Source organism: Astatotilapia calliptera, chromosome 23 (genome assembly GCF_900246225.1).
Source record: "Astatotilapia calliptera chromosome 23, fAstCal1.2, whole genome shotgun sequence".
NCBI lineage: Eukaryota > Metazoa > Chordata > Actinopteri > Cichliformes > Cichlidae > Astatotilapia > Astatotilapia calliptera.
Genome location: NC_039323.1, coordinates 11,583,082 through 11,603,927, shown reverse-complemented (window position 1 = coordinate 11,603,927; position 20,846 = coordinate 11,583,082). Strand labels below are relative to the sequence as shown.

Genomic DNA, 20,846 nt, shown 5'->3' with positions numbered 1-20,846 from the left:
TAAAGTTAGATGTCATACTTTTATTAATTAAATAGTTTTATATACTAATTTTCCCCTAACTATCGCAATGGCATAGTTTCTCTGTTATTTCCCTTTGTCGTGTCCTCTTTATCTTCATTATGTTTAATCACAGAATCTATTAGCACATTTCTTTTATTACCCACAGAAAGAGCGATTTGTCAAGCTCCTCGATCAGCTTCATAACTCTCTGAGGATCGACCTGTCCATGTACCGGGTAAGTTACTCTTTTATAATTTCTTCTGGCTTATAACTAATGATTCTCTGCGTCCTTGCACGTCTCTCTTTATCAGAAGCAATTTGAGGAGGCAAATGTGTTAATTAGATTGACAGTTCATCGGAAACGTGCACAGACACGTTGGGGAAAGCATGTACGCCCACACAGTCAGAACAGGGCTTGCTGCCAGTGAAGATTGACCATGCTGGATCGTGCCCACAGATGCAAAAAACTGGACAAGCACAGATGTGAATTCATGTACTGTGGCTCGCCGTTTCTGATTTCTTTCCTTTTTTTGGCCCGATTGCAGAACAACTTCCCGGCCAGCAGTCCTGAGAGACTGCAGGACCTCAAGTCCACAGTGGATCTGCTCACCAGTATAACCTTCTTCAGAATGAAGGTATAGTCTCTTTCTCTTCCATTTTTATCCTAAAGCTTGGTGCTGAGTTGGATTTAAGGGTTTTCTTCAGAAGCAGAAATGGAGAGAATTCTGCAAACCAACTCTGCTTTCTTCACATTGTCTATTTAAGCTGCAGAATATCCCATTTTTCCCCCTGACGTGTCAGTGCTGCTGCCCTGCATCACTGCCTGATCTTTCAACTCTCCCACCTCCCACATGAAGGCTCCAGGGAGATTTTTATTTTCACTACTCCAGTCTTCTATGTTGCATATTTGGGAGAGCACTGTTGCCAAACTTTAACTATATTCTGCAGCTGTAATAAATTCATCATTTCAAATGTGAGCTCAAATGAATGATCCAGTCACTGCATGTCTGATTTTTGTGCCTGCGTTTAGGTCCAAGAGCTCCAGTCGCCACCCAGAGCCAGTCAGGTAGTGAAGGACTGTGTCAAAGCCTGTCTCAACTCCACCTATGAATACATCTTTAATAACTGCCATGAGCTCTACAGTCGCGAGTATCAGGCAGACCCGGTAAGAAGCAGCAGTGATGGGCTGAATGTCTGCGTGTGTGTGTCAGTGAATGTTTTTCTTTTTCCATCTTTGTCAAAAAAATCAACTTTGAATTGATATTTTTTGGCATAAACATAATAAAGTACAAAAAAGTAAAGCCTTGTTAGCACACCATGCATGCGTACATGTACTGGACTTCAGAACATACAGAATCAAACAGTTAGAAAAGTGCAGATGTTCAGGTGTGATGGTGATGGTATCTGCATTTGTTCATTTTTTATTTACTTAAAGGTACATCAACAGTCTTCTATAATTTGCTTACGGCAAATTATAGAAAAAAAAGTGCTGAATTATGATTTGTTTATTTAGTTTATTTGTTTAGTCCATTTTTTCCTTGGTTCATGTTTGGTTTTGGACAAACTAGATCTGTTTTTAGTTGATATCGTTCTGAGCTTCTGGTCGTTACCAAGCAAAACACATAAACTTGGTATATTTCATTCAGTGGCAAAAGGCATTGAGGTTTCCTTTGGAATTTTTGCTGTAGATTTCCAGTGACTGATGATCGTTTTGCTTACATTTAACTTCTGTCCGGTTCAGTTTCCCTTAAGCAAAATGCCGGGAATAATGACAGCCCAACCACAATCTCAGCGCCTTCACACCTGCACCATTAAGTCTGCTTAAATTGAATTCTGGTTCATTTTCCGTCTTGGTGCGGTTCGCTTCTGCAGACACGAGCAGGGTAATTGCACTTGCAGTGAATCTACCACAGACGCATTCGAGGAGGCGGTCTCGATCCAGTTCCAAATGAACTTCAGACTGATTCGTTTATGGTGGGAATATGATCTGACCAAACCACTGAATATATGCTGGGCGTTTGCCTTCTGATAGCCAGGCATGCTTTGCTTCCTGGGATGTAGCAGAGTACCATAAGCCTGCAGAGTACACAAACTTTAAAGAATTGGAAGAAGTGACATTGCAAAGTTATCCTGTAGCTCAGAATACTGTGTCTTCTACCTGCTTTTGCTATTGTTCCTCTTGCACATCTGGCCAACAAGCAGACTGAACTTTCTCATGCGGTTTGTATAAAAAAGACACGTTTTGCTTCGTTTGGAGTTTTCTTTATGTGAAAACAAAGTAAAGTCAAACCAGGGGAAAAAGCTTAAAGTTTTAGAAACTCATCAGCTGATTGAATTACAGGTGGAAGTACAACTTTAGTGATCAAAATCAGCGGTTTTACCCAGAAGTCATCACTACAAAGAGAATAATATTTACATTTTTACATTTCTAATACAGAAAGGATTTCAGTTTTGTCCTCATTCCATATGTAGACACTTGTGTGTTGTTGGTTTGTGTGTGTGTGTGTGTGTGTGTGTGTGTGTGTGTGTGTGTGTGTGTGTGTGTGTGTGTGTGTGTGTGTGCGCGGTAAGTCCGTGTCTTAGTCTGGTGAAGCCAGGCTCTTCCATCCGTCACTCCTGTAGCCGATTCCAACAGCGATTTCTAGAACTTGCTTTGAGCCCTCATTAAAGCACCAAGCCCAATTCTGACTTCCCCGTGAATTTCAAATAAGCATTTTTTTCTCTTTGAATAAAACATTTCGTCCTGAGGGACTTTGCTATATTTTGTTGAAATCTCTGCAAGATCATTCTTCACTCTTCAAACCCTGCAGCAGCCAGCTCAGTGTTTTGTTTTGTTTTTTCTCAGCACATCTTCAGCTGTTTCAAAGAAGTCGACCAGACAGTTGACATTCGCAGTCTGTTTAAAGCTGTTTGAGCAGCAAGTGTTTAATATGTATGAGTTGTTGAGTTAACAACGCAGTCGAGATTTCCCTCCAAAAACGTCTTCCCGTTGCAGACGACAGAAATATTATTGGTAAAATTCACATTAAGATTACACAATTGCACGACTCTGGACATCCTGTTGTACGGCTTTAAAAACCGTTTCACTGATCAAAATTCACTTATGTGCAGATTTTTCAGCCAAAAGGGGCAATAAAAGCAGGTAAACCTCAGAAAGCCATTGTCATGAGTCATTATAACGCCACTCATGTTGTTGCTTTCCCAGGCCAAGCAGGGTGCTGTGCCCCCAGAGGAGCAAGGACCCAGCATCAAAAACCTCGACTTCTGGTCCAAGTTTATCACACTTATCGTCTCAATCATTGAGGAAGACAAGAACTCTTACACTCCTTGCCTAAATCAGTATGTCTCTAAGTTTTCTACACGGCCGTTCTACCTTTGTGTTTGCTTTGTTTCCTTGTACAAATTTAAACAGAATGGGTTTAATGACATTTTAATGTTATGTAGTTATCCACAGTTTCTCATAGTGCCATTAAAACTGCACTCTGAGGCTCTCGTCAGCTTTCCCGGTTACATGTTCTCCTTCTGCATCCAGATTCCCTCAGGAGCTCAATGTGGGTAAAATCAGCGCGGAAGTTATGTGGAACTTATTTGCTCAGGATATGAAGTATGCAATGGAAGGTGAGTAAAAACCGATAATACAGTTAGTATTGTGCTGTAGTCTTAAAAGTAGCGAGCATACAAAAACACAGAAAAGAAAAGAATTCAGTTAATATTCAGAGAATTTAATTAAACGTCTGTGCTTTTGTTTAACTATCGGCTGCTGGTAGTTCAGCACACTGGTTATTGGCCATAGCTGGACTCCCACTCAGTATATACAAATGGATATTAAAAAGCCACCTATTATATTAAACTCTCTTGAATGTTACAGTCATACAAACATTATACGCAAGTTTTGTTTTTGTATTAGCAATAAAATGATCCAGTTATTCTACTCGTGGCTATCTACATCCTCCAAAAACAAAAAACCATTTTAATCATTAAAACACATACGCACGCACGCACACACACACACACACACACACACACACACACACACACACACACACACTGAATGTGTGCTCCATGACAAGCAGCTGTTCTTGCTGACTAACTGCCTGCCTGATTTAAATCTTCCAGTACCGCTGCTGAGAGCAAAGATCTCATTTTTTTTCAAACAATGAAGCAAAATATATTAATTTTGGTAGATCTTGTGATATGCATATTCTGATTTCTAGCATGCATATTTTTTATCTGATATTTTAAAAAAGTATTTATGCATAAAAATAAAGTTTCTGATAAGACAAAAAGAGGATTTGGCTCTATCCAAGCATGACTGGAATCATGTTTGTGTATTTAAAACTATTTATTCTATAAAAACATTTATTCTATAACAGTTTTTCAGTTTCTCTGTGCATAACAGACCTGCAGGAAATGCTGGCCGCCTAAACAGTCCTGGAAATACGTGTTTTCTCCTTTTCACAGAGCATGAAAAAAACCGCCTGTGCAAGAGTGCAGATTACATGAACCTGCACTTCAAGGTCAAGTGGCTGTACAACGAGTACTGCAAGGACCTGCCCTTCTTCAAGAGCAGAGTGCCTGAATATCCTGCGTGAGTAGCATCTTGTTTTGTAGAAACAGACGCATCCGGTGAAAAAGAATTACAGAATATATTTTTGAAATGCTCGAATTTAGTTTGCAAATATCTAAATTGTTGCTCCCCGTAGGTGGTTTGAGCCATTTGTCATCCAGTGGCTGGATGAAAACGAAGAAGTGTCTCGTGACTTTCTGCACGGTGCTTTGGAAAGAGACAAAAAAGATGGGGTAAACGTTTCCAGCTCCCTTCCTCCTTATCTCTCCTTCAGCCCTCTTGAAGCGCTGAGTCGCTGTTGTTATTCAAGCAGAATTATTGTAATCCATCCTTTGTACTTCCTCTGCCACACTCAGAGTAATCATCCAAAGTTTCTTCCCCACTCCCGCCCCGCCTCCCACACGTTCTCCTGTCTCCCCAGCATTCTTCAAAGACTGAAATAGAAAGCATGGACTCAGCAGTGCAGATTCTTGGGAAGTTTTCAAAAAGAGTGCCCGTGACTTGCATATGCTTAAAGCCAAAGATGATTCTGTTACAGCAGGACATTGTAAATTAATGGCCTTATTCCAAAGGTTTGACTGCAGAAAAGCTGTCCTCAACTCATTACCCTGACTCCCTGGAGTAGCACCTACTCACCTCTAGCCAATTAAGGACCAGGCGGTAACCAGCAGCCAATTACAAGGAGACAGACAGGAGCTCCCACCTGTCACTGGATGGCTGTCTAACTGTCTGTACGGCTGGCTCTGAGAGGTCAGAGTCTCTGTACAGGCAGTGAAATATATCAAAGGTCCAGTTTAATAACGCATCTAATGGTCTGTCTGTATGGTCTTAGACGGGCACACAATCTCACCTGCAACCTTACTCATCCCCTTCTTGTGACTTTTTCTCCTTTAATTTTCCCCAGTTTTTAATCTTCCCGCGTATCTTTTCTGCCCTGCAGTTCCAGGTCACATCGGAGCATGCTCTGTTCTCCTGTTCAGTTGTGGATGTCTTTTCCCAGCTCAACCAGAGCTTTGAGATCATCAGGAAGTTAGAGTGCCCAGATCCGCAGATTGTAGGACACTACATGAAGCGCTTCGCCAAGGTAGGTGCAGTGAAAATGTCATTTGCAGGTTACAAAATAAAAATGCAAGACCGAGGTCTTCAATTTTTTTTCTGTACATGTTAAAACATTTTTTTATAATAACAGTAATAATAATAAGAACTTTGATTTGTATAGCGCCCTTTAAGAAACCCAAGGACACTTTACACAAGAGCAGAAAAAAATATTTCCTTTGTTGTTTTCTTCTCCAGACCATCAGCAATGTGCTTCTGTCCTATGCTGACATCATATCAAAGCTGTTTGCCAACTATGTCACCATGGAGAAAGTGGTGAGTGGCCAAAGACATAATGACCCAATGTGGTTTTTCCACAGATGGTCTCATTTTATTCTGTTTGCCAAAAACCGAAAGCCAACTTTTGGAATAAACATAAAAACATGCGCATGTGTCCGCTTCTTTCTAGCCCTGCATCCTGATCAACAACATCCAGCAGCTGAGGGTGCAGCTGGAGAAGATGTTTGAAGCCATGGGTGGAAAAGATGTGAGCGACTCTTCTCCACTCGCAAACAGCCAAAACTTAGACTGTTTAATTATTCAGACATAGTTCCTAATGCGAGTATATCAGCCATGTGTTATTATTATCCTATCACACAGCCGCCAGTCAACCCAAACAGCTGAGTGAGTTTGTGTGTTTTTATTGTGGCATTTTAGCTGTGTGTTGAAGCTAGTGATATCCTGAAAGACCTGCAAGTCAAACTCAACAATGTCATGGATGATCTCAGCAGGGTCTTTGCTGTCAGGTGGGAACACGCTCACACATATTCATATCCAAATGAACGCTACAGATGCAGTCTCTTAAACCTTCTCCCTTTCATCCTCTGTAGTTTCCAGCCTCATATTGAGGAAAATGTTAAGCAGATGGGAGACATCTTGGCTCAGGTTAAGGGAACCTCAAATGTGGGAAATGCCAGCAGCGTGGCCCAGGATGCTGACAATGTCCTGCAGCCAATCATGGAGTTCCTGGACAGCAAGTGAGCCAATCTTTAGCTTAAAATGATTCCCTATTTGGAAGCAAGTTTCTTCTGACTGACTGCCTGATTGACTTGTAGATAGAAGATTTGAACAGTAGGTGGGTAGGGTAACGCTGCTCGTGGCTAGAGCTGGAGAAATTCCTGCACAGTAACATAATCAAGATGAAAGAGTAGAAAAAAACTGACCTTTAAAACACTCTGGAGACTGAGCTTTCATCTTTCAGGGATTACCAGTGAATACACTGATGTGATGGTTTGAATCTTTGGCTTTGTTGGTTGTGGTTATACGATATATGGATAAAAGTATTAGTCCGTATCTTTTAATCTTTGAATTTGGGTGTTTTCAGTCCCATTCCCACAGGTGTACAGTGTACAATCCATCACCTAGCCGTGCACGCTGTCTTTACAAACATTTATGAATTAACGGTTTCTTAAGAGTTCACTGAATTTAACTGTGGTGCAATAATAGGATGCCACAACCACCCTTGTTTTTGTAGGAATGACTTGGAAACGTTATTTGCCTGTGAATGAATGAAAAATATTGAAATTTCCCCAAATTTTCTGCTTTTCTGAGCGTTTTTTCCCTCATGAAGGTATTTCTCTTTTTCATATTACCTCTTTTTCTTTTGATGATCCGATTTTTCTTCAGGTAGACTGTGTCTTTTCCCCTCTGCTGCTTAATACTTACGTCTCTTTCTTACTTGTGTCTCTCCCTCCTCCTGCCAGCCTGACTTTGTTTGCTAAGATCTGTGAAAAGACTGTGCTGAAACGTGTGTTGAAGGAGCTGTGGAAGCTGGTGATGAACACCATGGAGAAGACCATCGTTCTGCCACCGCTCACAGACCAAACGGTAAGAGCGCATAGAAGTATAAATGCACAAAAGAACATACAAACACACAAAATAGACATATTTAGAGATGTTTTCTTGGCTAATTTGTGTAGACGAAAGAGACATGTACACATATCCATCGCTATCATCTCTTTACAAAATGTTTAATGATTATTTGAAGTCCTTGCGGATGTTTATAGCAACATAAATGAAGATATTACATGTTCATATGGTGACCCCTGCAGTATATAAGGCCTACACGTGCACAAGTATGTTCTACTTACACCTGTTACTGCCAAGGCAACATCAAAGGACAGAAAGAAAGAAGAAGGAGGTGGAGAACGAGAGAAGGGAAAACAAATGCAGACATTTTGTGTGGCCCATGCCTAAGCAAAAGATCAAACAGTTTTTGCATCACATCTACATCCTACCCTCTGCTCACCCCCCCCTACACGCAGTATATGCAGCATTGCCCTGCAGGTGCCTTCGTTCATCCAAACAATCCAGACGAAACCCTTAAAAAGCAAAAGAAAAAAAAGGACTGCACCATATCATTCCTGCACCAGCTCATGGCTGCTCTCCAGTATGTCAGTTGTTTGGAGAGATTCCTGATTTATGAGTAACTCACATCAGAGTTGCATAAAAATGTTAGCCTAAAGGATCCGACCCACTTCTGAAAAGAATGATACATTTTGGAAAGCAGCCGCTCTTCTTTTGTTTGTTTTTGGTATATGTGTTATTTCTGTTTGGTTATTAACTAAAGAGCCTCATATCACTGATAATAAAGTGATAATCTGTGGCTACTGTGACCTTCAGTCACAGGACGCAGAGTTTAATGTGCGCCAAAGCTGTACGATCACACCCACAGCGACACTCTTCATGTGAAGCTGCTGAAAGTTAAACCTTGTATTTGCTTTATGAGCAAAGAGTTGATGCTGTAACGAGTTAGCTTAGGTGTTATGGCTACCTGCTCAGTTCTCTACCTGTGCTTAGTCCAGGCTCTAAACAGGTGTCAGTTGCTCCACGTCCCTCCAGGCCTGGGGCCCAAACTTGTGATTTTGATTGATGTGGGGCTCTTTGCAGCTTGACTGACCCTTCTCTCTGGTTGTTGTTGTTGTGATTACTATTACATCCTGCTCCCACCGCTCTCCCTCCACAGATGATTGTAAGTACAGCACTCCTGTGTGTTTGTCTGTCTGTCAGTCCACGGTGGTCAATTTCTCTGCTATATGTGGCTGCGATCTTCCCCTGTTTTTACCCCACATCACACCGTCTGCCTTCTCACGACCTCACCTCTTTGATCTGTCTCATGTCTCCTCTTTTCTCTTCTCTCCTCCAAGTCTGTCTCTCGTTTGAGAAGACAGGAGCATGGTGCATTCCTAACTAGTTCTAATAGGTCCCACCCCACCCCTCAGCAATCTTCACCGATTAGCCCCCTCTCCCTTTTCTGCTGTCTCTTCTTCATGAACGCTCTCCTCAAACAGGAAATGGTACTCCTCTCCTCTGTTGTGCCTGGGTTTGGCTTGTTTCTTCTCATGCATTGCGCCCTTTTATGGGGACCCCGGTGAGGTGACTGATCTCTCGGTAGCTTGGTATCTACTGTCCCGACCAAACTCCAGCACCCCTTTTCCGCCCTTTCCAATCCTCTCACCCCACTGTCCCCACCTTTCCTACCTGTTTGAACTGTGTCCTGCCTTCCTACCCCCTACTGTGGGTTTGTTGCTTGCATCTGATCTATTTCAACACTGCAGTCTTCTCTCAGTATCCTGTACGACACTGTAGTGCACTGTATGTCTCTGCGGACCTGTCCTGTTGGTCTCTTCTGGTTTGGTTTCGTGTTCTGTTGTTGCTATAATTACTGTCATTGTGTTTTTATAAATAGTCTCGATGCTATTTCTTGGGTTTAGGTTGTGCAAACGAGGTACACGGTTTGTTTTCTTAATGTCTTAGGACCAAATATTTCACTTTCTGATGCTGACAACCTAAAGATGTATGAAAACATTTATTTTAATGTCAAGTTATTCATTCTGATCTCTGGTAACTTCCAATAAATTATTTAAGAGAAGCTGGTTTAACATCATAAAGATGCAGACTCTAAAATTGTTCTTTGGATGGAAGTTACTGCACAGAGCTTTAATGCTGCATAATTATTGAAAATATTATCTTTCAGTGATTCCACTAAGAAACTGGTAAAACTATCGGCCTGCCATCACACCTAAAACTCACTAGCACCATCCTGTTTAATTTGTGCATAAATCTAAATATTGTAAAACGATTTCTTTCATGATAAGCCCAATTTTAGTCTTGTTCACGTGACTGAGCGCCCTGTATTTTTCATGCAGGTAAAATGTTCGTGTGCTGTGATTGATAGCCAGAAAATGAATTTCTTATTGAGCAGTAAAGAGAGTATGCATATGTTTCCCCTAGGTAAAATTTTTACTTTAACTTTGACCAAGATGTTATATTACATTTCTTTAATGGAAACTATTACGTGCTAAGATACATTTAGATTTTTCCTTTTTTCATGCTTCCTGGCACTGTTTTTGTTTTGGATTGCATGCAAACAGGTTACGAGTGGCCTGGCTGAAATATCAGACCACATGCAAACAATATCTCTGCAATGATCATAAGTGAACAGAGTGCAGTCAAAGCATTTACTCTCATAATGTTGGATTGGCAATCGATCAAAAAAAGAAATAAACTGAAAAAACTGACGAGGGTTTTTCCAACATTCGTTAACATTTTTAAAGCAACGTCTGAGCTTTTGATTGCACGCTCTTATGCAGCCAGTGAGCGTGAAGTCAGACAGCAGGGACTGGCCACTGCTTGAAGTATTAACCACATGCTCTCTTTCCAGGGGAGGCTGAAGAGTGCTTCTCACAGCGATGTAAGGACTAAACCCCTTTAGATCAATGTGTCTTGTCTCTCTCCTCCACGTCTTCTCTCCATGTCTATGTCTCTCTCCCTCAGCTCCCAGTCAAACAAAGCAGTGGAAATATTGTTTTTTTTCACTATCTACATAGTGCTTTTTATAGTGTGCTGTAAACATACCTCTATTGGATGTAGAAATTTGTGACTTAAACACAGAAAGTCAGTGTGTTCAGCAGTCACTTAATTTGACTCAGACCTGGCTGGCTATGTGCAAAAAAACAAAAAGACAACAGAGTGTGGTTTAGCTTCACAGCCAAATCAAAGGGAAGCCAAGCTTGCAGGGTAAAAAAGTATATTCATCACAGCAGCCCCTGCAACCAAAGGCACATCTATCTGCACGACTGACAGTTTAGCTTAGAGTAGCAGTGGAGGGATGCTGGATTATTCTTCCCTGTTGCTTCCCCACAGTTTCAGAAATGCACTCTGTTATTTGCTAATAAAGCTCTTCCTGAAACTTTTCTGCTATTCTTTTTTTATTGCATTATTTGAAAGAATACAAAACTACAGTTGGTTTTGGTAAACTTTCAAAACCGTATTTGTAACCACAGTCAGCAGTACTTAGGATACATCTTCTTACAAGAGTACTGCATTAGGCTGGACCAATAAATACCAGCACACACCACGGTGAAGCTTTATAGCTGCTAGATATGTGTGTGTGTGTGAGAGAGGGAGAGTGAGTGTATCTGTGTGCATTTGAGTGCACAAATATGTCTATTTTCCTGCCCTTACTACGAGCTGAACCACTTTCCCTTCTCCTTGTAGTGTTTGTGTGTAATGTTTTGGAATGATTAAAAGACAGATAAGTGTGATAACAGCACTTGAAGGAAAATGTACCGTGACACCTGTAAAGCGGTTCAGAGTGACTGTTTATGAATGTGTGTGTCAGAAACGTCGCTGTCCTCTGTGTGACACTAAGCCATTTACCGCCGCCGTTGTTTTGTCACGATAATAACAGCGCTCCTCTCTCTCTCTCTTTCTCTCTGCTTGTCTACCTTTCTTGTTCCTCCTTCTGCCTTTCTGTCTCTTCCAGGGCACTCAGCTCATCTTTAACGCTGCCAAGGAGCTCGGACAGCTGTCCAAGCTGAAGGTACAATATGTTTCTGCTACACTTACGCTCTGGGCCCGGCACCAGTGCTTCGGACTGAGTCTCTAATTGCTTAGAAAATATGCGGAAGAGCATATGAGGGGGACATATTGGTCATTTTGCTTTATGCCTCTCCCGCTGGCATCTTTAGGAGCACATGGTTCGTGAGGAGGCCAAAGCGCTAACACCCAAGCAATGTGCTGTGATAGAGTTGGCTCTCGACACCATCAAGGTAGAGATTCACTTTCATTTTCTGTGATTAAACATTGAATATTCTCTTTATTATCAGTGCAAGCGTTTCAGGAAACAAGAAGTCATAAATGTACAGTCTTAAAACCCAGAGTTTGGGACCAGGAAATGAGGGTTTTTTTTATCCCTTTAGGATGAATTAATAAAAGAAAAATAACACATAATTTCACTCCCAAAGCATTTTCCCAAGATAACACAGGCACCCACATAGCACCAAATGTTAAAACGATTGTTTAAAGCTCTACGGGGGCTCTAATTTGCACATCATAGAAGCGTTTTGAATTGTTATCTGCAGTTGTCAGTATTGACTGGTTTAGTGTTGGATTCATGTGTGACTGTGGGAATGTCAGGATTCGCTGATGATCACTCTGCTGTGTTTATAATTATTTGTGCCCTTTTATTTCTTCAGTCAGCTGCTGGTCGGAAGATGTTGGTAAAATGTTTTTTTCCCCGCCCTTTTATGTGACAGCAATATTTCCATGCTGGTGGTGTGGGTCTGAAGAAGACATTCCTGGAGAAGAGTCCTGACCTTCAGTCTCTCCACTACGCCCTGTCCCTTTACACGCAGGCCACAGACAAACTCATAAAGACCTTTGTCCAATCGCAGAACGCTCAAGGTAACGTACAAATCTGTCTGTGTCTGAGGGGCTTTGAATTTGCTTTACCTTCCAGTATCTTCAGTTGTTAAGTATGAGCTTAACTACCTACAGCATCTTACATAATTCTCTGAGGAAGGGAAATGTATTCCTTCTTCGCTCACACTCTCAGAGGAGCCCCTCTCGCTGCCCCCTCTGTTGATGTTAGGGTTTTCCCAAATGCCAAGTTTCTATACGCTCAAAGTATCTCACGTGCCTCGTAGAGCGTAAAATTGAAACTGCAACAGCACAATATTTCTCACTGTCCTGAAATGCTGAGTCTCCTGATAGCGAGCTTCTGGAACTGCAGCCACTATTCTGTAGATGATCTGACAGCTATTTGCAATGAAAAAATAAATACCTACCCACTCTGTTTTCCTTCTCTTTGATGCTGCTGCTCAGCCTCCGTCCTCCTGTCACATAGCTGTGTAACAGCCATCCCGTTTCTGCCATCAGACGCTCACACATAGTCCCCGAGCACTGGTAGAAATGCCTTTTGAGTGGATAATCATTTAAAATTGAATTTTTTAACTAATGCCATGTGGCTTTTGATGTTGCAAGACACAGTTTTTTCACTGCTTATTTGGTAGAAGTAGCTCAATTTCCCCAACAAATCAGGGAAAATGCTTTTTACATGTTGGTCTGTTTTCTACTCTGTAATTGTGAAACTCTCTGCAAACCTCATATTTCTTCGTGTGTCTCCTTTCTCTGTCTACTCCCACCTCCTGCCCCGTCTGTGGGACAGTGTTCGGCGGGAAGGGGGTGAGATTCACCACTAGTGAGGATGTTTACCCAGAAAAGGGTATGTGGCACTCAGGCTGAGGCTCTGAGACACCAAGGACCACCAGAGAGCCTCCAGAACAAAGCCCAGCAACCTCCACCTTTTCACCCCCACCCCCCCATGTGCATCCTGAAACTGTCCTGCCTGCTCAGATTCATCCCAACAGACAAATGCAATGCACAGACTGAACACACTCTCTGCCTTTTTGAACACACATACATGCCCACCACCACAGCAAGAATGGTAACTTTATGCATTCATGCATGAAACGTACACACTGATGTCTGTATGTACAGAACTGCGCTGAATACATACGCCGTGGACAGTATGTATGAGCAGACACGACGCATGATGCGCGGACATCAGACAAATATAATAGAAATGCATTAAAGCGTGGAGGAATTCTGATGCAGCATGATGTCACCCAGAGAAGCCAGGGGGCTGTGTGTGTGTGTGTGTGTGTGTGTGTGTGTGTGTGTGTGTGTGTGTGTGTGTGTGTGTGTGTGTGTGTGTGTGTGTGTGTGTGTGTGTGTGTGTGTGTGTGTGTGTGTGTGTGTGCAATCTGATGAGTCTGTCCTCAGGTTGTAGAAGCAATTATTTATTTCCAGAAACACTGGGAGGAAATCTTTTTTTTACAGTGTCACTGTCCCTCCCACTGTGTTTGAAATGGCAGATGCTTGAAGAGGAAGAGTAGGATTATTATGAAGATGATGATGGCTGTTGGCTTAGTTTGTCTGGGAGGGCTCTCTGTCCTTCCCTACCCTGCGATCGCATCCAAAAGCAGGCAGAGATGGAAACACCCAATCAGCTTCCACACGCAGCGCCACCCTCCCCAAAGCGGTGATGGGAAAGGGTTCTCAGCTCGTCTCCCCTTAACAGATCTAGCCAATCACAAACAGTCCATCGGGTCAGGTGGTCTGATTTCCGTCTCTTTAGATCAGAATAAAAGAGTCTGACTTGCTCTCAGATGCGGTATGTTCATACACGCTCACATAGAGACATATGCATTCTGCTGTTTGTGTGTGCACTTGGCTTCGCCGTTTAATTTGATGCTACGATGATGATCTGGTGCTGCGCAAGCCCTAGCACCCCGACAGTCATCTCAGATGAGCGGCTCAATATGACATTGTTAACACTGCAGTCTGTTACACGTCAAGTTGTGTCACTTTCCTCTGGAAAGAGACCAAAGATGGAAATGTGTAAGGAAAGAAAAGCATTCAAAGTAGATTTTTATGCAGATTAATGCCTAACTGTGAAAGGTATCCACTACCAACAAACACTAGCAAATGAATTTTGTTGGAATAGTTGAGATTTTGAAGTGTTGCTCTGAACTGGTGTGTTCTCAAGTTTGATTGTCTGACTGAGCTGAATCCCACTTTCTCATCCTTTACCTGTTCAAAATGGTGACACCAGCTTTTTAGTTCTGATGAAGTATGACTGGAAATAATTCAAATGCTCCTTTTTGCAAGTTTTATGGAAAATCATCTATTTGAGATTGAATAAACAAGCAGCAAAGAAGCGTATCTTTCGCCTTCCTGCCAGCTGGTGGATGTCCCTGACTGTAACAAGGAAGCAAATTAACTCCCTGTCAAACAGATTTCACTGAGTAGTTTCTCCAACCATATTAGAGTGGATGATTAGAGCAGGATGAATGACCAAAGCTCAGTGGAATTTACTCGCAGCTGAAAGAGTCTTTGATCAGCGCTGACGGTCGGTCTCGCGTGCTGCTGGCTGTGAGCGCCGATATTTGCGGTTAAAATAATCAACTCATTTGTGAATAAGTGGCAAACTCAGGCGATGCTTTGGCACATTTAAAGTACAATTCTGAGATTTAATATCTATTTTGGTGACGTTTTGCAATATGGTGCAAAATGTGCCTCTGATTGCCGTGTTTGTTAACGAAGAAAGGGGCTGCTTTTTCCTGGCAACATCTTCCTGCCTCCCAGCCAGAAAAGTTTCTTTCTCATCTCTCATGGATGTCCTCTACTGAGTAGACAAGGCCAGATGGATGACTGCTGCTCTCTTTGGTCCTGTTGGCAGTGAAACCAGCAATCCCATAATGCTCCCCTGAGAGATGCAGAGAGCCGCGTGCCAGGAACACTCTGCCGTCTAACTCCCACAGACACCTTGTTTAGTGGGCGGCTGGTTAAAAACACAAACACACAGGCTGCTGGTCGTCGCCACAAAGATACCGTTGACAGAGCGAAGACGCTAATTAAAACACTGAAAATTAATGTCCATCTGTCACTGTATCCTTCTGGAGTTGTACGTGGATATAAACCGCTTGTTCACATGCGGCACAAGGAAAGATCATCATCCTCCCTCCCAGACAAAGGTGTTAGAGCCTGGTGAAAGCCATCTAGACTTGTCATCTTCTTCCTCAGGCAAAAAGTAGAACTCCAAGGACCCCAAACAAGCCCAGGTCTGGCGTAGCGTAGAGATGAAACAGTTAAATGACTTTGATGTTTGATTGAAATGCAATGAAATGACAGATTTTAACCAGGAAACATCTGAGCGGTCAGTTATGAGGGTGTGTGTCGCTCTCGATCCATAAACTTACATTAAATGATGAAAAAACTAAACAAGGAGGAATAAGAGCAATCTCTCTTCAAGAATGGAAATATAGACATTAAAAGGACAAAAGAGCAGAAAATATGAAAAATCTTCTATTCGCTCTTCTTGCAGAAAGCTTTATTAAAGCAGTCAGGCATCAGTACTGTCATCCTATACCGACGGGCCGGGGAGGCCGAGCTGCTTCTCCCTCCACGTGGTCCCTCCCTCTCTTGGCCCTCCTCTTGACCATGCTTGGGTAAAAGACTTTACCAAGGAATGGGTGTATCCATCTGAGCATGCCCAGACATGATCTGTGTCGGTGGGGGGGGGGATCCACACCGTTAGCTGACCTTCTCCAGCTTCTCTCCTGTCTTCTTCTCTGCCTCTTACTAACCACCCCGCATCCTAACAGACACTTTGCATCTATGAGTGGGCAACAGTTACCACAGTGATTGCCTCTCAGTCGCTCAGGTTTAATCATAACGTAGAATGCATTACCAAAGGAGATAATACAGCTATTGCAGGCTTATTGTTATTATTATACACTACCGGTATTAAACACATATGCCCACTCATAGCTGCTTTGTCTGAATGTCCACTTCCAGACCACAACATATGCACAAGCAGAACTCTGTGCTTTATTTTAAACGCTATTATTTTATAAAGAAACATTTGAATAGTCAGTACTCTGCTTTATATTCACCAGGTTATAACTGAGTCCATTTCGTTGTTTCTTTTGTGAAACTGAAATGGAAGTGTAACTTTTTTTAAATTTAATTATGGAGGAGAATTCGAAATAGAGGGCACAGCGGCTGCGACATTAGCACAGTGGAGATTGGGAGACTCGAGGGTATTAATGGCACTTTTACTCTTTGTCCTGTCCCGTCAGGCTCTGGGGTGGACGATGCTGTAGGAGAAGTGTCCATCCATGTGGAGATTTTCACTCACCCGAACACCGGAGAGCACAAAGTCACAGTGAAAGGTGAGCAAAAATATTTTGTATCTTTGTTGTTTTCACATTTATTGGGACTGAATCTGAGGGTATTTCTGGAAATAACATTCAAGTCATAGTTTAACATTTAAACATTGCTAGACCCCGCGGGCAGGACTGTATGGCCATAACAGGGCACCAGAATATAGCTCTAGCTTTCATCTGCCATAGAAAAATATGATTTTGTAATGAATACTCTTCCAATTCTATTTTCATTATCTTGACCATAAACTGAATGTGAGGCCTGAGGGAGAGCCAGTATTGCCTGAGTTTCCTGTTCACTCGCCCTCGCTTACCGCTCCACTTTTTCACACATTTTCTCCACACGAATCTCACAGTCACCCACACCTTCCCGCTCTCTTTCCTTCCTTTAGCTCTGTCTTTCTGTCTGTTTCAGTGGTCGCTGCAAATGACCTGAGGTGGCAGACGCAGGGAATATTCCGGCCTTTTGTGGAAGTCTATATCATCGGCCCTCACCTCAGTGACAAAAAGAGGAAGTACGCCACGAAGTCAAAGAACAACAGCTGGGCTCCCAAATACAACGAGACCTTCACTTTGTAAGTGGTTGATGTGCATCGATGATTTGAGGGATTGTTTCGAGAGATTTTTGTAATATTCTCCATCGCCCCACTCTGCAGCACCCTGAGTAATGAGGTGGGTCCTGAGTGCTACGAGCTGCAGGTGTGCGTGAAGGACTACTGCTTTGCTCGAGAGGACCGCACCGTGGGCATGGCTGTCCTTCAGCTGAAGGACGTGGCCCCTAAGGGCAGCGCCGCCTGCTGGCTGCCGCTGGGTAAACGCATCCACATGGATGAGACGGGACTGACCGTCCTGCGCATCCTCTCCCAGCGCAACAACGACGACGTGGCCAAGGAGTTCGTCAAGCTCAAGTCCGACCAGCGCTCTGCTGAGGAGGGCCGTAGCTAGGGGGCCAAATCGCAGTTTAAAATGCCACGTCAGGAACTCGAATCTGCCCAGGAGCTCTCCTGAGCCACTGCAAGCCACTGCCCCGATTATCCAGTGTTGTAAAAGCACACATAAGACAAGAGTCGCCACACATACTGTAAATACATTTATTTCAGTGGAAATGACAGAGTGCGAAGCAAAGCATCACTCGTTTTCTGAAAACGCACCAGTGTCTTTATTGTTACTGACTTCATCAAACATGTTTTTGATTCAGTTATACATAGAGTTTAATCTTAGAGCATATAACTACTTTCCTCTAATCCCAGAGGAGAGCCATGTCATCCCACACACACACGCACACCTCACTTGACTGGTCAGAGTGAGAAATATCTTGTAGCCTTTAATATTTTGGCGTTCTTTCTCACTCTTTCTCTGCCTTTTTAACCTTACCCTCAACTTTACCGACCCCCAGCTCCTCTCGTCCCTTCCCTAGTTTGCAACCACTTAGAGAAGGGACCGCAAGTGCCAACAAGGAATTGCTCAAATATGCCAAGACCAGCCCTAAGCACAACCAGACCAACTGTCCACCTGACCCGTAAACAACTACAATGGCTGCAGCCTCAAACATTCCAGATATTGGGTGGGGAAGACATACAGGGAACAAAGCACTATTTAGTTATGATGAGTTTAATATTTATTTACTTTTTTCTTCCAGATTATATCTATATTTTAATAATTCTATATATCATCACATATATATATATAAACTATTAAGGACATGTAAAGATAAATACAGGATTGTTCGATGGAACTGTGGTCGGCTAAAGATTGTCCTCGTCCGTCTCTCTGTCCGTCTACCCTGTAACAGAGCACACTGCCTGACACCCTTAATGCCTTCCGTCTTGTTAACCCTTGCACATTATGTATGTCCTGTTTCCTATATGATAGAGAGCGGAGCCTGATGATCAAGCGCTGTAAATCATCGGACTGTATGTGTGTGAAAATGAGTGTGAATGTGCGATCCAGTGTTTGTAATACGTTCTAATGTCAACCTCGTGTGACCGCCCGTGTTGTCTGTCACCTGCAGATGTAATCACTGAAAGCCATCACAAGTGAAGGACGTCACAACGGGTGTAGCGGGAGTGCGATAAGATTCGGGGGATTTTTATTGTTTCGTTCAGTTTGTTTAATTTAGCACAGACCAAGGTTATATTGTGCGGTGGATATTTCCATCTGGTTTACTGCAAACATTCCTCAGCCAGGCAGCTCTGTAAGGACAGTCAACTGCCTTTAAAAAGTGCGTGCTAATTAAAGTCCTACATGTATAATTAGATGATTAAAAACACAGTCCCTGAGAAGCTAAAATAACCACGTGGGTTACACAACAGCACATTCCCCAACACGGGGAGAGCACATACCGCTAATGATCCAGCGCTTATCGCGTCTAATGATCCACCTGCAGATGCCGTAACCCTTAATCGTGAATGAGAAACGAGACCTCTGCTAAAGGGCTGCAGATCCAGACCGAGCCAGGTCTGGATGTGACATTTAAAAGAGGGCCTACTGTCCACAGTACAGAGATGTAGTGTGAAAATAGAAGAAGCACAGGGGCTTTGCTACACATAAAAACACATTTATACTCTGAGCTTGTTTTACAGCAGTTCACCTGAAGCTACGGTCACTTTCATGTGAAACTAAATGTTTTAAAACGACTGCTCGCTGTCTAACATGTCTCTCAATGCGACATCTATTTTTAAGAAAATACCCTTTAAAAAAAATAATATATTTGTTGTTTTCTCCTGAACAAAAAAATCATGGGGGTGATGATAATAACAGGATGATCGGTTGGTTGGATGTTTTTCTGCCTCATTACTAAGATGCCCCCTCCCAAACCTGAATAATATCAAAGTCCCCATTATTAGAACAAGGCCTACAAACTGAACTCTATGCATCTGATCTATAAAGTCTCTGTAGATGAGTGATTTGGAATCAGTCTTATAATGTTTACATTGTGGATTATTATTCTAATTATATCAGCACAAGCGTTTGTCTGATATGTTGTAAATGCCGTCTCTGTTTCGATGGGCCAAACATCACAGCTGCGGTAGAGCTGACCAGAGACGGGAAGTTTGGTCAGCTCAGAGGAAACCGATCGGGAGGGAGATCGATCGCTGCGGTCGGGTAGTTGTAAATAGCTCGGATGTAACAAACACACGTCATACTATGTGAAGTGAAGTTTCGCTGCTCTTTTGTAGACTTGAATTTTGCTGCGAGTGACTGCACAGCTGGTGTTTATGTGCGACTGGGTGCCCAATCTGGAAATGTAGCTACTATTGAAGGGTATAGAAAGACCGCGTGCACTCTAGAGATCAATAACAGAGCGTCTGTATTACTTTAATGGGGCCTGATCAGGAGCCATTCAAAGTAATGCATCGTATATCATTATATATAACATGCTGCCTGCTAGTGAAAACTACTCACAGCTAAAAGTTAAGCAATCCCTTAATATGATCTTGTGTGTGTACAAGGTCTTTTATTAAGAGGGCACATCTACTTTTAATAGCAAAATCAATAACAGGTACGCAGCTGGAAATGCCACGAAAAAAAACAAAAACTTTATTGCTGTTGACAATGATACTTTAGGAGAGGAAATTCTTCCCCTTCCTCCACCTTCAGAGGCCCGGACTGCGTGTTGGATTATCAGGTTGGCACGTTGAACAGGAACGCACACACAGAGGTGGATGAAGCACAACGAAAAGCACACAGACACAAGTGGACACACATGCATGATCCGTCCTGAAGTGTCTCGCTGAGCAGGCCACACAGACAGATACCTGCACAGCGCTGCTGGTCCGGTACTTCCAGATACGGTGCATGATAGGAACAATAAACAAAAAGTAAAAAAACGTGTATTGTGCCAGCACGCATAATTATTTGATGTTTAACTGCCAATTGTTGTCTTCTTTATTTTGATATTTAATTATCGTTTTCTATTTTTCAAATGTTTGTGAATATATAAATATGTATTACTGATGCTGTGTAGTGGTACAAAGTACTCGCATGAGAATTTTTTTATACACGAGATGTTTCTAAAGATTCTTTCTTTTGGGCTTGTTTTTTATTATTATTATTATTATTATTATGGTTGTTCTTATTGGGGGTTGAGGTTGCTGGGACTGCAGTCTCATTGTGTTTCTGCTTCCAATAAAATATGAAATAAAAGCTCGTGGTCATTCTTTGTCAAACTG

General features: G+C 42.5%; 1 protein-coding gene across 9 annotated transcripts in view; it reads left to right on the top strand.

Moving 5' to 3' along the window:
- Positions 1-20,820, top strand: part of unc13a (unc-13 homolog A (C. elegans)) — a 48,314-nt gene extending 27,494 nt beyond the window's left edge. For 2 of the 9 annotated variants that reach the window (XM_026160083.1, XM_026160076.1), the window contains 22 exons: positions 167-235; positions 546-635; positions 1,031-1,165; positions 3,206-3,339; positions 3,533-3,618; positions 4,462-4,588; positions 4,704-4,800; positions 5,508-5,651; positions 5,861-5,938; positions 6,072-6,149; positions 6,320-6,408; positions 6,493-6,639; positions 7,366-7,489; positions 8,628-8,633; positions 10,326-10,355; positions 11,430-11,486; positions 11,635-11,715; positions 12,202-12,349; positions 13,113-13,169; positions 16,591-16,683; positions 17,090-17,249; positions 17,331-20,820. In XM_026160083.1, coding sequence (XP_026015868.1) covers positions 167-235; positions 546-635; positions 1,031-1,165; positions 3,206-3,339; positions 3,533-3,618; positions 4,462-4,588; positions 4,704-4,800; positions 5,508-5,651; positions 5,861-5,938; positions 6,072-6,149; positions 6,320-6,408; positions 6,493-6,639; positions 7,366-7,489; positions 8,628-8,633; positions 10,326-10,355; positions 11,430-11,486; positions 11,635-11,715; positions 12,202-12,349; positions 13,113-13,169; positions 16,591-16,683; positions 17,090-17,249; positions 17,331-17,619 — 2,319 coding nt within the window. In that variant the 3' untranslated portion in view covers positions 17,620-20,820. The remainder of the gene's footprint in view (positions 1-166; positions 236-545; positions 636-1,030; positions 1,166-3,205; positions 3,340-3,532; positions 3,619-4,461; positions 4,589-4,703; positions 4,801-5,507; positions 5,652-5,860; positions 5,939-6,071; positions 6,150-6,319; positions 6,409-6,492; positions 6,640-7,365; positions 7,490-8,627; positions 8,634-10,325; positions 10,356-11,429; positions 11,487-11,634; positions 11,716-12,201; positions 12,350-13,112; positions 13,170-16,590; positions 16,684-17,089; positions 17,250-17,330) is intronic. The other 7 variants (XM_026160086.1, XM_026160079.1, XM_026160085.1 and 4 more) reach the window with 5 other exon arrangements.
- Positions 20,821-20,846: the final 26 nt, after the last annotated feature.